Source organism: Parambassis ranga, chromosome 14 (assembly GCF_900634625.1).
Source record: "Parambassis ranga chromosome 14, fParRan2.1, whole genome shotgun sequence".
NCBI lineage: Eukaryota > Metazoa > Chordata > Actinopteri > Ambassidae > Parambassis > Parambassis ranga.
Genome location: NC_041034.1, coordinates 2,823,825 through 2,839,013, shown reverse-complemented (window position 1 = coordinate 2,839,013; position 15,189 = coordinate 2,823,825). Strand labels below are relative to the sequence as shown.

Sequence of the window (15,189 nt, the reverse complement as noted above, 5' to 3'; positions counted from 1 at the left end):
AGGAATAAACTGCTTTTTGAACCAAATGAACAAGTGACACGGGACAAAAAAAACACACGCGACACATGCGCACACGCGGTCCTACTGCGGCCTGAATGGACTCTGTATATTACGAGGCGCCACCTAGCGGTTTGGAGGACAACAAACAAGCCGGGTTCAATCCTACTCTAGCTGGACTGACGTTCTCCAGTGTGAACGGGGCCTAAGAGGCCAGAAGGTGTGTCATTTTGTATTGTGAGTGTTGTGTGTGAGCCCTCTTGTGGCCATGTGGATAAGTGCACATTCGTGTTTTTTTGTTTTTTTTCTGAACTTCAGTAAAAGACGACAGAAAATGAAAATAAAAAGGCACAAAAACTAAAATCAAAACAAGCGCAGAGGGCTCAGATTGAATCCAGACCTGGAGGGGCTACATGAGGGACGGGCCTCCTCAAAAACAAACCAACCCGCTTTTGATAGGAACATGATGAGCTAACAACAGTGGCATGCTAACATAGCAACATTAGCTAGGAAACTTGGGGTTCTTGTAATGACTTTGTGATAATGGAATGTTTAGCCTGCTAACACACAGCTAACATTATCTAAAGCAGTGTCAACATAATAAAGTGTTTCTATAATGTCCATCAACAGTAGCTTGTCAACAATTAGCTAATAATAGCTAGCAGGAGGACTGTATCTGTATTTATATGATTTGATTACTACTAATGATGTTTGTCTGCACAGCATGTGTGTGTGTGTTCATGAGGTTAATGAATAGGAGCCACTGGTCTTAATAACAGTAAACACATGAACGCCGCTCGCTGGTCTGGCTCCTGATGAGTCGCTCCTGGTTCGACTACACACAGGCTGAGCTGATGGGGCGGGAACAGGAAGTATAATGAGTCTACAGCGTGTGTGTTCGACCCGTGTGAACTTTGCGGCTTTGCGTGGAGTTGGTTTAATTTAATTGGCTGTGCTTCGGGTCAGCGTGTGTGTTTGTCTCAACAACATGCTGAGGAGGCCGAAAAGTCCACAACAGACCTACAATAAGAAGGCGAACACAGAAAATGACCTGATCACAGTGACTCAGCTCAGCTCGCCTAATCAGAGTTAGAAAGGGGATGGATCACTGTAGCGTTAGCCGAGCAGCAGAGGAAACCTGCATGAAGAGAGCTGACACACGCAGGTTTCTTTAAAAACCAACTCAAAACAGCTCATTTCATTAAAATCCTGGCACACGCAGAACAGACTGCAGATCCTGCCAAAGGACATAAAGAGGGAATCCACACACATTAACGTCCTCATCTCAAATAAGGAAGGGGAGGAAGAAAGCGAGCCTAATGGGAAGGCTTTCCTGTCCTCCTCCTCCTCCTCCTCTTCCTCCTCCTCCTCCACTGATAAGCAGCGACTCCCCGTGTCACCCGATGTGTCCTGACAGGACGGCCCGTGGCAGAGGCATCACTTCTCAAGTCATGAGATCCAAAACGCACGCACGATCCACGGCGAGAGGTGCTGACATCTCCCATCAAAGCAACGCTGACAGGCGGCGGCGACACGTGGGGCATGGACCGCAGCGCTGGCAGGAAGCTAGAGACCGAGGTCAGGACGTGGCTACGATCCCCTGTGAGGCGCGTGCAAACGCCGAGCTGCCGGGGGGACGAAGCCACGGCTGCAGAATGTGGGTCACTCTGCCTGGATTCCACTCAGCCTCCTCTCCTCCAGCCTGTATGCATGCATGTTGCACCCAGGGCTGCACACACACACAGAATACAACCCATGTGTGTGTGTGTGTGTGTGTGCCAGGCTGCAGAAAACGTTAATGCCTCACCCAAACAGTGATGGTCAGAGACTACATTCATATGCCCGTGCTGACCTGTGCTGTGTTTTGGTGCCGTCCAGCCAGCTGCGGCTCTCTGGCAGAGCAGAGTGCAGCTAATGATCATTTCATTAGCGACAGTGATGGTTGGGTGAAATAAAAATGTACCTCAGAGTGCTCACAGATGGCGAAGCTAACAGATACAGGGATGGAGGCGCGCGCGGCGCCACATGGTCTGATCACACACGTGCTTTACCCAATAAGTTCTTAATGATCTGTCAGACTGTAAAGCAGCACAAGCTGCAGCGTCGGCTCATTAACAGCACTCATTGTCCCGTACAGTCACCATCAACCTGCACACAGTCTGCATTCAGACAGCTGCGGACGCCACGGATGTGTGTTTACTGTTATTATTCCACTCTATGATTCCATATCCCTGCATGCACAGTACACTGACACCACATTTGGCTCCTGTTGTAAAATAATACAGATGTGTTAGCAGCATCTCATGGTCTCTAACGACAAAAACCACATGGAATGTCCCTTTATTATGGCTCCATCTGAGAGCAGCACTGCATACATTAACCTGTCAGTCACTTCAGTGCAGGGCCTTCAGACTATAGCAGGTATAAATTATGAAAAGCTGCATGTGGAGATGACTAAAATTCAACTATCAAAAATACGACATAAACTGACAAGATAGCTATTATCCTAATGGTATTAATGCTAATAAACTGCTCCTCCACATGGAGAGGAGTCAGCTGATGGTGGTTCAGACATCTGGCTATGATGCCCCACCAGGTGCGTCCCTAGTGAGGTGTTCTGGGCACGGAAGAACCAGGACATGCTGTCAGCTGGACTGGAAATGCCAAAGAAGAGAGGGAGGTCTGGGTTCACCAGCCATGACTCAAACCCAGATGGACGGACTGATGGACGGATGGATGGATGGATGGACGGACGGATATATGGATGGATGGATGGATGGATGGATGGGTGATGGACGGATATATGGATGGATGGATGGATGGATGGATGAATGGACGGATAGACGGATGGATGGATGGATGGATGGATGGATGGATGGATGGATGGATGGATGGATGGATGGATGGATGGACGGATGGATGGATGGATGGATGGATAGTTTTAGAATCTGAGATCACATTCACTTTTTCTATCAGACTCATGACCTGCAGCCAGTCCACTAAATGGGCAAGACAGTGAAAAAGATCATGTGACACAGATACAGGAAGTGACTGCCCGGCCTTCTGATTTGCATCCTTCCTATCACATGACCACTGTGTGGCAGAAGAAGCGATGACCTCACTCCAGAGCCCCCCTGCCGACCTTGCTGTCAATGCTATAACAATGCTAGCATCCCCGGCGGCAGGTTTGAGCCATTTAGCAGCAAACTCAATCATCATTTTTGATATTCAAGCTTCCATCAGTCCACCGGCCCTGCTGTGGAGAAACCCACTCTATCACACATGATGGAGTCACTATCAATCTGTGCTAATGAAAGATTTCTAAATCACAAAGGAAGCTGGTTCAGGACGGCATTATCAGTCCACACCAGGACAGGCTGATAATGGCTGCACATATCATTAATGTATCGCCATGGTAACTGCATCTGACACATCACCGCTCCCCCTCGTCCTGCTGCATGACGTGAGAGAGCAGATTCCACAAGTGGCCGAGCTCCGCAGCCCCCACGCCTCCCCCTGCCTGTCATACCATCCTCTGCAATAACAAGTCAAAGATCTTCAAAGCTGGACAAGTGAAAAGGGAGAGAGTGAGAGGAGGAAGAGCAGGTCTTCTGATCCATCTTTAAAGACACTCATTGCATCTTTAATCATATTCCTCGATGCGCGGGGACGAGCCGACAGTTAGCTAGCAGAACTACACACAGAGTTCACACTGAGTCGCTCAGGAGGGCTCAGACCGGGCTTCTTCCTTTTTAAGTCTGGCTCCTCATTTCCATCCCTGTGAGGCTCTGAGAGGCAGCTAAGAATTTACAGGGCATGGATGCTAACATGGTCAGCTAAATGTTTCAGGGGACAGGGGACGTGGCGAAGGCTGGTGTTACACAGCCTGGCTGTCACAGCACATCTCCGCTGACGACTTCCTCTTTCTCTCATTTAATGACACCATTTTGTAATTTTAGATTTCAGACCATCAGTGTTGTGCTGAGTTGTTAAAGTGTGTAGATGTCACTGCCGGTGTGGAGACACATGCTTGGAATTCCTGGGGGTGGGGAGTTACTCATCAACAAATGGCTAGTGCTCCATTTGGCTTTAACTTTAGCACCATGAGGCGTAAATCTCAGATTCCTGCGACCCTCAGGGCTCCGCAGATTTCATGAAAACATGTGAGAGAGAATCTGGGTTCATCACACAGCAGAAGCTTTCTGCAGGTTTAAAAAAAAAAAAAACACAAATTGATGGTGAGAAATGGGCCAATGTGGCCTTTTGTTCAGCTTTTCAAATGCTGTTTGCTCTCTCTGTGTCACAGTAAAGCAGACAGGTTAAAGCAGAACTCTACACAACACTCTGAGGTCTGTCTCTGGCCTGTAACTCCTTCTGAGCGCCGTTTCAAATGTGATCACAACGTTCCACAGAGCTGAAGGACTAAAAATCAGTGTTCATCATCACATGTTTCACTTTGGTCACTGTTCCCTCAGCAAACACACTACCGTTCCAAAGTCTGGGGTCACCAGGCCAGTTCTACAGCTTCACTGATCAGCATAACAGTTCAGCTGTGCTAACATCATTTCACAGGAGGTTTCTAATCATCAATTAGCCTTTTTAACACGATTAGCTAACACAATGTAGCATTAGAACACAGGAGTGATGGCTGCTGGGAAAGGGCCTCTGTATACCTTTGTATATATTCCATACAAAGTTTGGGCAAGTGAGCCCAAACTTTTAAACGATAGTGTAAGTACCTACTATAGAGTGTGTATAAGTGTGTGTAAGTGTGTGCATTTACACATGTAGAGGTCATGACACAGACAGATCCCTTCTGTGGGCCACAGCATCATGCTAACTGTTCGAAATAGCGACCACTGAGCTCCTTCTTCACCTTGGGAAAGTGGTGGTAACTCTAAATGTGCCAAATCTGGGGACAGATGTACGGTACCTGATTTGCACCCAAAACAGAAAAACAACAGGCAAAAACACAGCCAGAGCAGCCTGAAAGCTGTTACAGCTGTTAACCTCTGTATTAACTTGCTGTAGTCTGTTATTTCTGAGGAACACACTGTTGCTATGGGTAACAATCTGTTGCTATAGACAAAGTTCTGATCACTGGGAGCAACAAGTCTGATAAACAAGTCTGGTAAATGTAATTTTGACTAAATATATCATGTGAATTGATCTTTAATTCAGTCACTAGCCTTGTCATAGACACGATAATGTGCCAATTAATAATTAAGTAGAAAAGAGGAATTTGTGGAATCTGTGAGTCGCTGACTATACCAGCGGAAATGAGAGGGGATAAAATGAGTGTCATGCTGCCAACTGGAGCTGATAAACACCAGCACCAACCTAGAAGGTGATGCACATTTATATGTTCAGTACTAGTTCAGATAAAGGTCACCTCTTTTCCAGCATACAAGGGGTTAATGTAACAAAAACTGTACAACCTGCTAAAAATTGAACTCATTGGAGCTGACGCAGGTACAAAAGAAGTCATTCCAGTGGAAGCCACGTGTTACCACAGAAGAAGTGAACAGGTGTGTTTTAACTGTCAGAGTCATAATGAATAAAACACATCTGCGGGGAGAAATGAGCCTTTCCCTTCAGCTGGAGCTTAATGAAGCTTAATTAATACTCTACATTAAATCTCTACATCGGGCTGTGTGTGAGATTACAACAATCATATTTACAGTGTGTTTCATCATCGCTGCTCCTGCTTTACACCATAATGGCTCTTCTTCATGGCTCCACGCCTACGAGCCAGTAAAAAAAAACAAAAGGAACTTTCCTGAAGCTTTGTCGAGTGCAAATAATCATTTTATTCTCTACCCCTGAATATTGTGCTGACAGCCGAGCAGAGCAGAGGAGAGCAGAGACCGGAGAGCCGCTCCCCCGGCTCTGTTTCCACAGGCGGAGGGTCAAGCTCAGAAATTTAACACTGGCAAATATTATTTACTGTAACAGCCCATTACAGTCCTTCAGAGACACGCTTCTAATGTCAGAGAATATAAAAATGAACACTGATGCTCAGAGAAGAAAAATATGTGGAAACAGAGGAAGGTAGCAGGAAAGCACAGGCATGAATCCTCCTCTGAAACCTGTATTTAATGATGCTCTCTGACAAAGGCAGCTATGATTCAAGCAGAGATATTGTGCACTAAACACTCAATTTGGAGGCTGCATCTGTCAAAGGCTGCGTTTGAAGGCTGAGAGTGGCACAAAAGAGGCGGTTCAGTTTCAAAGGCTCCTTCAGATGTAGCCTGCCTTTCACCCATACTAAAGGATGGAACAGGTAGAGGTCCTTTCAAAGGCCAGCCGGCGTGGCCTTTGTCCTCTGGAGGATGCAGCTCCTGAACTGAAACACAGCCTGAAGAGCCTTTCAAGTGATAATATCTTTAACAACAATATGTGAGGTGACAATGTTGAATAGGTTGCTGTCAATGTTCAGGCCATTAAAAGCAGGTGACTACATCTCTGGCTAACAAATGAAGCACCTAAAACTGCAGTTCCTCACATTGATGGCTGGCTCCAAAAATGAGTCAAACTCAACAGACCTCCATGTTGAAACACCAATAGTGTGGCACCTCAGGTATTAGCAGTAGGCAGGGTACCAATGGCTTGACCCATATATGCTACTGTCATCCAGGCACCTCCATCAGTGCACATCCAAACTTCTCTTGAATTCCTCCCATGTGAAGATATTTCACATAAAGTCCAAAGATGGCTCTTCCTTCATTACTTTAACTAATACTATAACAATAACGGTCTGCTCCAACCTAGCACTGCTGCTAATCTACTTTTTACTCCTATCACTGCTATCCAGAGAGTCAGTGCACATGTGCAGTGCATCATTCAGGTGCCAAATATTACCTAAACCCTAAAGTACCTGAACCCTACAACCAACTTAACAGCAGGAATGAATAGAAGAACTAATGTTCACCTGACTTCTTCTGACTGCTACACCTTCCCCAAGATGGCAAAGGAGCTCAGTGGTCACTATTGTGACATCATTGCCACTGTTCCCCACTGTATGGAGGTCATCTTCTGCTTGTAAGAAGGATGTAGGAGGGGACTATGTGTAAAAATAAATGTGCTATAAGTAAAGACTTGGCTGGTTTCAGCGATGCTCTGCAGTAAAGATGACACTGACAACAGTTTGAGCACCACAGTGAGTTCTAAAGGGTTATTTCTGTAACCATTACCTGGCCTTTGAACACAAACTGCTTTGAGCAGCAGTTCAATGCAAATTATTCATGCAGGACAGAGAGGACCCAGTCTCTGGCTGGAAGCCACCGTTTCAGAAGGTGAACCTTCCACCACTGCTGCACTTTAACCCTGTCGTCTCCTCTTTATCTTACCTGACTCTAATTACTGCTGGCACATCACTTGGCTCAGTGAAGGAGGAATTAATGAGGGATGAAATGTGTGATTACATGCTCATTTGTCTCTTTAGGCCCCGGAATGAACATTAATGGCGACTTTGTGTGCTTAAAGCGAGAGTTTTGAACACTTTCATGCTGCAGTATGAATCTGGGATAAACCTGATGATGATTATGATGCTTAAACAAAGACATCCGGCACGGTGTTAACTGTTCCATCACTGAAGGCCTGTTTGTGAAGTTACACTCACTCTCTGCAGCTTTGTTTACATGCAGTCCTGCTGCCTTAAGCCTAAACCTTTGGACAAATTGCGACGATTATGGACGAGCATAATTATAAAGGGAATTATAAGGCAGCAGTTTATGACAGGAAAGAAATTACTAATGCTGGCAGAGCAGGCGAGTAATCTGTTCATCAATAAATCTTGGCCAAATGATTGCATGGAAACTGGAAAATTCAGTGAACAGGCTTCTGCAGTGCATGTAAAAACCTGCATGTACACAGATGAAATGAAGCAGACTTACTTGAGGGTGAACTGTTCCACTGTGGAGTTGGGCATCAGGTACAGGGAGATTTTAAGGGTCTCTCCGGGCTTCAGGGGCTTTTCAGGCAGCCTGAGGAACATGTTCTTATCCAGCTGCTTGTCCACCAGCAGCTGCTCCTGACTGGCCTGGTACAGGCTGATGCTTCCGATGCGCAGCAGAGGGTGCTGTGACAGAGGCTCTCCCCTGGATGCAGCACCACCGCTGCCCCTGTGACCTGAACCCTCACTGCACTCCCCTTCCTGATTAGGCTCATGCAGTGTGTAGTAGAGCTCAGCCTGGAGGGTCTCAGTTGTCAGCCCGTCCAAGAGCCCATCTCCGGAGCCTTTCCTGCGACCCAGTGGGGCCACGTTGGTGTTAAACCAGGACGGAGGTAGCTCCAGCTGGGCCAAGCACTGCGCCAGGTTGCCTTTCATGCGGCAGGAGGTTTTAATCTCTCTGACGTCCCGGAAGGCATGCAGACGGACGCACGGGAGCTTGTCCTGAGCCTTGAAGTCGTCCCAGTCCCGGCCGGCGATGTAGAAAAACACCTGGACGGTAGGGTTGTTGGAGAAGACCCGCGCCTGCACTATGAACGCCCGCACCTTCCAGTTGACTGTCAGCTGGCCTGGAATGTCCAGAGGACTGGCTGGCTGGAGCAACTCCTTGGACAGGGCCTGGTCCCGGGCAAAAGGCCCAAAGCTTATGTTGATGGCGGGGAGGTCTTTTGTCTGGAAAACCACAAAACTCTCCGAGCGCTGTAGCGGATGCCCCACACTGGGGCTGCTGCTCCTGCCACCACCACCACCACCGCCGCCAACTGTCTGTCCTGTGATTTGGACCTCCCGCAGAAAGAAAGCCAGTTGTGCATTGGACATTTTGAAGTTGGCGGGAAGGTACACGTTGGGTGGCGAGGGGCTGGCTGTCATTGCTGAGGAGCTGAGGAGGGCATCTGAGCTGGTTGGGGAGAGTTTACCGGCAAGAGCTGTGAGGAGAGAGAGAGAGAGAGAGAGAGATGAACAATTAACAATCAGGAAGTGCTCTATCAGTCAGCTGTGGAGGTCAATACACATAAATCAGAGGATAACTGGTCTCTGTCAAGTGTCCCGAGCAGAGGCTGACCAACGGAGTGTGTTAGGCTTTTAATCTGAAGAATCCAAAACCACACTGGTGTCCCACTTGTTGGGGGAAAACACGCCAACAACACCTCAAAATAATACAGAACAAAGAGAATAAACGTCACATACTTATCAGAACTACCCAGAGCTGAGCACAAACACAGAGTTGCCTGTCCCCATGGTCCAAATCCGAGATTAAAACTCCCATATTCCAAACGGTTTTATCATTGAAATCTCATCCTTTAAATCTGAGAAGAATGAACAAAATCTTTCTGAAGCTTTGTGATACACTCCACAGAAGTTTCTCCTTCAGATGAATGGAAAAAAAAAACAGAGAGAAAACAGCTCCGGCAGTTGGTTCTTCACTTGGTCATGTTCTGGTTGCCGGCGCGGAGCTTCTTGAACTTGTGCCGGTCTGATTCCCTGTGGCTTATGTCTCGGTGTAAGAGTGGTTCAGCCCCACACACAGCGACTCTTTCAATCCCAGACTGTGCATGGCTCCGGGACACACTCTGATAGACAGGCAGGCAGGCAGAGCCTCCTCCTCCTCCTCCTCCTCCTCCCCAGTTGGTGGGCTGTAGGAGAACTACAGACAAAGCCTCTGACGCCGCCCCATCTTGCCACACCTAGTCTCTAGTCTATAATCACCATTTTAGCTGCGGGTCATAGCTAAGACACACACAGCCCTCAGAGGACTCAACTTACACCACACACACAGACACACACACAGGCAAAAGAAATAACACTCTCCAGCTCGATTCATCCTCTCTCTCTCTCTCTCTCTCTCTCTCTCTGGACGTGTTGAAGCAGACTCTATGTGTGTGTGTGTGTGTGTGTGTGTGAGGTAGAGTGGGGGATGGATGTACTGCTTGAATGCCTCTAGGCAGAGTGAGAGAGTAAGAGAGAAAAGAAGGGAAAGGGAGGGATTAGGTAAAGGTTATTGATGAATTAGCCTAGCTCTGCTTCCCTCCTCCTCCTCCTCGTCTGCTTTAGCCCCATGAGATATCCATGAGAATGTGTGTGTGTGTGTGTGTGTGTGGGGGGGGGGGGGGGGGGGGGGGGGGGGGGGGGGGGGGGGGGGGGACACTGGCTCAAGAGGGGGAGGGGTATCACTGCTTCACTCATGTGCCTGGAATTCCCACAATAAAAGAGAGTGGGATCCACTTGTGTGTGTGTGTGTGTGTGGCCTCCGTAAAGTGAATGGCAAACAAAAGATGAAGCCGTGGAAACATCCCACACTTACAAATGAGCAGTCGTATCCATAGAGAAGGTTGGAGGAACTTAGGAGTCTGTCTAGGCGTTATCGACCCTCTAACTCACAGGGCTGTAAGTGTGTGTGTGACTGTGTGTGTGAGAGAGAGAGGTTCTTGTGATTATCACTAACAAATATGCGAGTAATCCACAAACTGTCCCTAAAGCTGTATCGCTCTCTGCCCCACTGTTACCATCAACCCTACATGTTACAGCACAACTTCACACAACAACATGTGTGAGACACAACTTTAATAAAGTTTTTAAGCTTCCATACAGTGGATCAAAGCCACAGAAATGAGAAATATGACTTGAAGTTTGTGTTTATGATTAAAGTCAGAATACATGTTTTTTTGTAGTAAAAGTCAGATTCTGAGGAAAAAAGTCAAAATTTGTTCTGAAAAGAAATAAGGCTGCATTTAAGCTTCTCCTCCTCCGCCTTTCCTGACTTATATCTCAGAGTTTAGAAAATGACAACATTCTTAAAGGAATGGAAAATTCTATGAGTACAAAAGTAATCAGGAAAGTCAGAATTCAATCTCAAAGATTTCAGAATTTTGAGTTAATTATAAGAATTATGACTTATTTTTAGGAAAAGTGATAATTTAGAGGAAAGGGTGGTCTTTTTTCCTCAGTTATATCTTAGAATTCAAATAATAACAAGCAAAATCTGAATTTATCAATTTCATCTCAAAATTTTGACTTAATTCTCCGAATTCTGAGGAAAAACATTCAAAATCCTGAGATTACAGTCAGAACACTGACTTTTTCTCTTCAAAACTCTGCAACTTCTTCCTCTCAGAGTTCTGAGCCCTGACTGAGCCTTTCTCTACCTCTGTATGATTTCACTGCTTTGTGTTAAAGTTCAGTATCTGCTGCCGTCCACTCTGCTCCATTAAGCCTGGACCTCTCTGAGAAAAACCTTCAACCCAAGGACCTGCAGCCTGAGCTCTTTAAAAACACTCCGACAACAGCTCGAGGTGGCCTCCAGCACAGCACTCACTCAGGACAGCGCCTGGCTGCGCTCGACGAGCACCTGCTGCTGGCCGAACAGCCCACAACAAAATGGATTCCAGCTTGATGCTGTTTTTAGTGGTTATTTAGCTCTTAGAGCTCCCCACTTGGACGGATTGTCTGCGCTGCATCTGTTCACTTAAACACAGGGAGGCCGCAGGGCCACATTAGGAACGTGGGGGTTAAAAAAAAGTGTTTGCAACTCAAAATGAGTACAGTAGGACTGGAGAGTAAGCCCTTTGTACACTGAATTTAGTGCATAGACAGGGTAGGATCGCTCTCAATGCCGATGGGCACATATAGTCTCTGTGCTTTGTGTAAAACAAGCTGGACCTGTTGTGTTAATTGCAGCAGATTCATGTGTAGCTTGTGAACAAGCATAAGGAGAGGATCGTCTTAGAGGCATTCAAATACATATCTGTGAGTACAAATATTTCATATTACAACATATTGAGAAATGTTTTTGAACACAGAGTTCCAGCCCTCATGATAGACCTTTCTTTTGGAGCCTAATCCAGATGTTAGTGGGTGTTTTAGTGTGTTTTAGTCCAGTGTAAAAGTGAAGCAGCCTTTTTTGTAGTTCATACCCTGGAATTAGCACATATGTGGGTTTTTTTTAAATGCACATAAACCCATTAAAAAGACTCTGCTCTTATTGGCAGAGCAGTTTGAAAAGGTTGTTATTCTGCTGCTTCACATTTAATGTGCTGGAGCTCTGGAAAAAACACGGTTAGTAAAGCTGTGAGTGGCTGTGGTTCATTTGGTTTTTGGTGTTTTTTTGGATCAAATCAATACCAGTGGTTCTTCAAGGTCTTCTTATTTTCTGTAATGGGCTGAGGTGAGAATCCTCCAATCAAAACTGCTGGAGTATGTAGTGATCGGAGGTCTTTTCTGTCTAAACCCCTAAATAACGGCAGCACCTCGGTGGGGGTAAAGTCCCACTTCCACTTTATCTACTGGGGAAAACATTGATTTCACCTCCAACTACCATGATAAATGAGAATTAAACAGTCTGCTGCTGCAGTTTAAACTGTGCTCAGTCATGTTTGTTACAGTACCAACATACATAACTGTATTTTATCGATGTAAGACTTTCCACCGTCCTGTTGTTAGGATTGGACTTTGGAGTACTCCCTGTTTCTGTGGAGGACTGTGGATGTTTATAATGGTGGGTAGCCTCTGGGAAACACTCTGAAGCCTCACTGACATCGATACCTGTCACGCTATAGGGGCCTGAAAGTCACCTGACTGCACCATGGGAGCCTCCCTAATCCCTTTTAAATGCAATGAAACTGTCCGATGACACAAACACAGGCACCGAATGCCATTAAACACAAACGGCTCTGCGCACCCTTTGCTCTCCACCCTGAGCCTTCGCGGCTTCATTTGAGAGGGTGATTACAACCCACGATGCATCAGGGTGTGCTTGTCTCACTCTGGCCACACAACATCAGAGGGGTTGGCGTGTTTGAAGGGGAGCGCACGCACAGATGGGCTTCCAGTGTGAAACCCTATCGCCTTCCTCTTCCACTTGATGTCCTATTAGACCTCAGGCCAAATTGAATTGAATTCTCTTCCTGTTGTGCTCCCATTATGTGAAACATCTGCTCTGTGTGTGTGTGTGTGTGCGGCAGTGAGTGGGTTTCTTGTCTAAGGGCACTTTCTATTGATCAGATTATTTGTCTGTTGTCAATTAATGAAAATATTGGGCCACTTTCAGGCTGTAGCAGCCTGCACAGACAGATGAGTCAGAGAATAAAATACAAATGATTCCAGCAGTACTGCTGATGTATCCCAGTTCATAAATTTATCATCAAAACATGTTTTTGAACTAAATTTTCTTTGAAAAACATCAAAAATATGTAGCTTTTTTCAGTCAGATTCTTATGTTGAAAGGAAAATGTGTCATCACTCACACAAAAAGTAAAAACTCAAACTTATGTGTGTGTGTGGGTCTGATTTATGCGGCATCGTTGGCACTAATCTGACCTGTTGGCAGCTTTTTAATTGAGCATAATGGGGAGACATTGGTGACACTTTGATTGGAGTCTTTCCACTTTGCACGCCAGTGCACCAAAACTAGCTGCATTTAACCTAGAGGGTGCTGCAGAGAGCTCCCTGTGTTAATCAGAGTTAAAACAATCTATCAGTCTTTTACATCAGGGGTCGATCATAAAAGGGAGGGGGGGGGGGTGATGAGGGGCGATCGAATACCATTCAGAAAATGTTTTCATGTTCGTCTATCATCATTCCTCACAGTTCTCCAAAGATCGTTAATAACACAGATGTCTGACTCTCTCCTGATTGCTTGCGTCATTGCATGTTTGTGTGAATGATTGAAGGAATGAGAGCTTTTACCATAAATACAAGATCTTTAAACAACATGCATGTTGTTGGGGCAGGACAACAAACCGGACAGACAGATGGACACTACAGGCCGACAGAGAGGACTGTACTGCCGGACTGATGGGAGTTCAGAATCTGGATGCGGATGGAGAGTGAAGGCGTCCCTCAATCATGATGTCAGTCACTTTTAACTGAATTAGCCAGTTAGCCACTGTCTGCTAACCTAGGTTCATTCATTGATGATGGGCTGATTAAGTGTGTCAGCTAGTTTTATGAGTTAAAATACACTGTAAAAAGAGGAATGTCTATTTTTATTGCTGTTTATTATCATCCGTTTAGCAGCCTCTATCTTCACTTAATGCCCACAGACTGCCTCATGACACACAGACCTGTCTAGTTGCTCCTAACTGGTATGGGTACATTTAAAAAAAATAATTTAACTAGGTAGGTGGATCATTTTGACTTTTTTGGAATAAATTTGTTCTGGAGTATGCTGTGTATGCCACCATGGATGAGGAGGCCCAGAGAGGAAGTCCTCCATATTGGAATTCTCTGGTTTAGAAGCAGCACAGCTCATCGAGCAGTCATTTCCTGCACCTGTGTGCCCTGCCCCTTTTAGCAAACTCCCTCTAGGTAACAAGTTACACCAACCTCTAGACAAAAACATTGAAAGTTACATTTGTGGGCTTCGGTAGACGCTGGACTAAGCGCCCCCTATGGAACAGGAAGTTGTCTCTAAGAAGAGAAAGAATACAGCTCACTGAGCCTACTGCCACCTACTGGTGTGAGGAGTTATTGCCTCTCTTTGCAGGCACATATCACACATGCGTGTTGGCTGCCGTCTTTGTGGTGCAACTTTTCTGCCCGGATAGAAGCGATGCCACACTCAGGCTTCATCGCTGTAGCTTCTTTGATGTCAGTGTGTCTGAGCCATTAGAGGATCAGGACGTCGTGCCACTGTTTCATCTCCTCAAAAATATTCAGCTGACTACAGTGGAGAGGAAAAAAGCCTTGTTTCATAACTAAAATATATGTGCTGTGCCGTGCTGTCCACTCAAAAGCTGTGAGACATGAAAGCGGTCTTCCAAGTCAAGGGGAAATATATAGAGGATGTTATGAAGAGGGCAGACATTTGATCTTGAGCAAGAGAAGTACATAAACGTCTCCTCAAGTAAAAGGTCAGGAAAAATTGTTGAGGGTGCTCAGAGAGAGATGGAGCATCCTCACAGCATCACTAATGTGCCGGCGTGGAGGGTTTTCCTATCGATCTTTATCTCGGCCCCACATTCCCGCCCTCCGTTCACACCGCTGCCAGCAGTAACTATACCGCTATCACTCTGAACTGTTAAATAACAGCCTTGATAAGCCGGAGTGCTGTTCGGCAGAGACACTTTCTCTTGTCAACTTTTAATTTCACATTTCTGCTGAGACTTGTATGCAAATAAAAGCCCCATAATCTAAAATGGCTCACATTACCATTCAATTAGCTATGAATGCAATATAAAGTGCAGATGAAAAGATAATCTAGCCTGGGGATGGAGGCTGTATTAGCACTTAAAACACTCGAGTTT

The 15,189-nt window shown here is 46.0% G+C and overlaps 1 protein-coding gene across 2 annotated transcripts in view; it reads right to left on the bottom strand.

The window, feature by feature from the left end:
• Positions 1 to 15,189, bottom strand: part of tmem132e (transmembrane protein 132E) — a 339,900-nt gene that overhangs the window by 91,052 nt on the left and 233,659 nt on the right. The window contains exons 1-2 of one of the 2 annotated variants that reach the window (XM_028421319.1): positions 9,137 to 9,474; positions 7,893 to 8,874 (exon numbers count right to left, since the gene is read on the bottom strand). In XM_028421319.1, the coding sequence (XP_028277120.1) occupies positions 7,893 to 8,874; positions 9,137 to 9,215 (1,061 nt within the window). In that variant the 5' untranslated portion in view covers positions 9,216 to 9,474. Of the gene's footprint in view, positions 1 to 7,892; positions 8,875 to 9,136; positions 9,475 to 15,189 lie in introns of those variants that run through there. The other variant, XM_028421320.1, reaches the window with a different exon arrangement.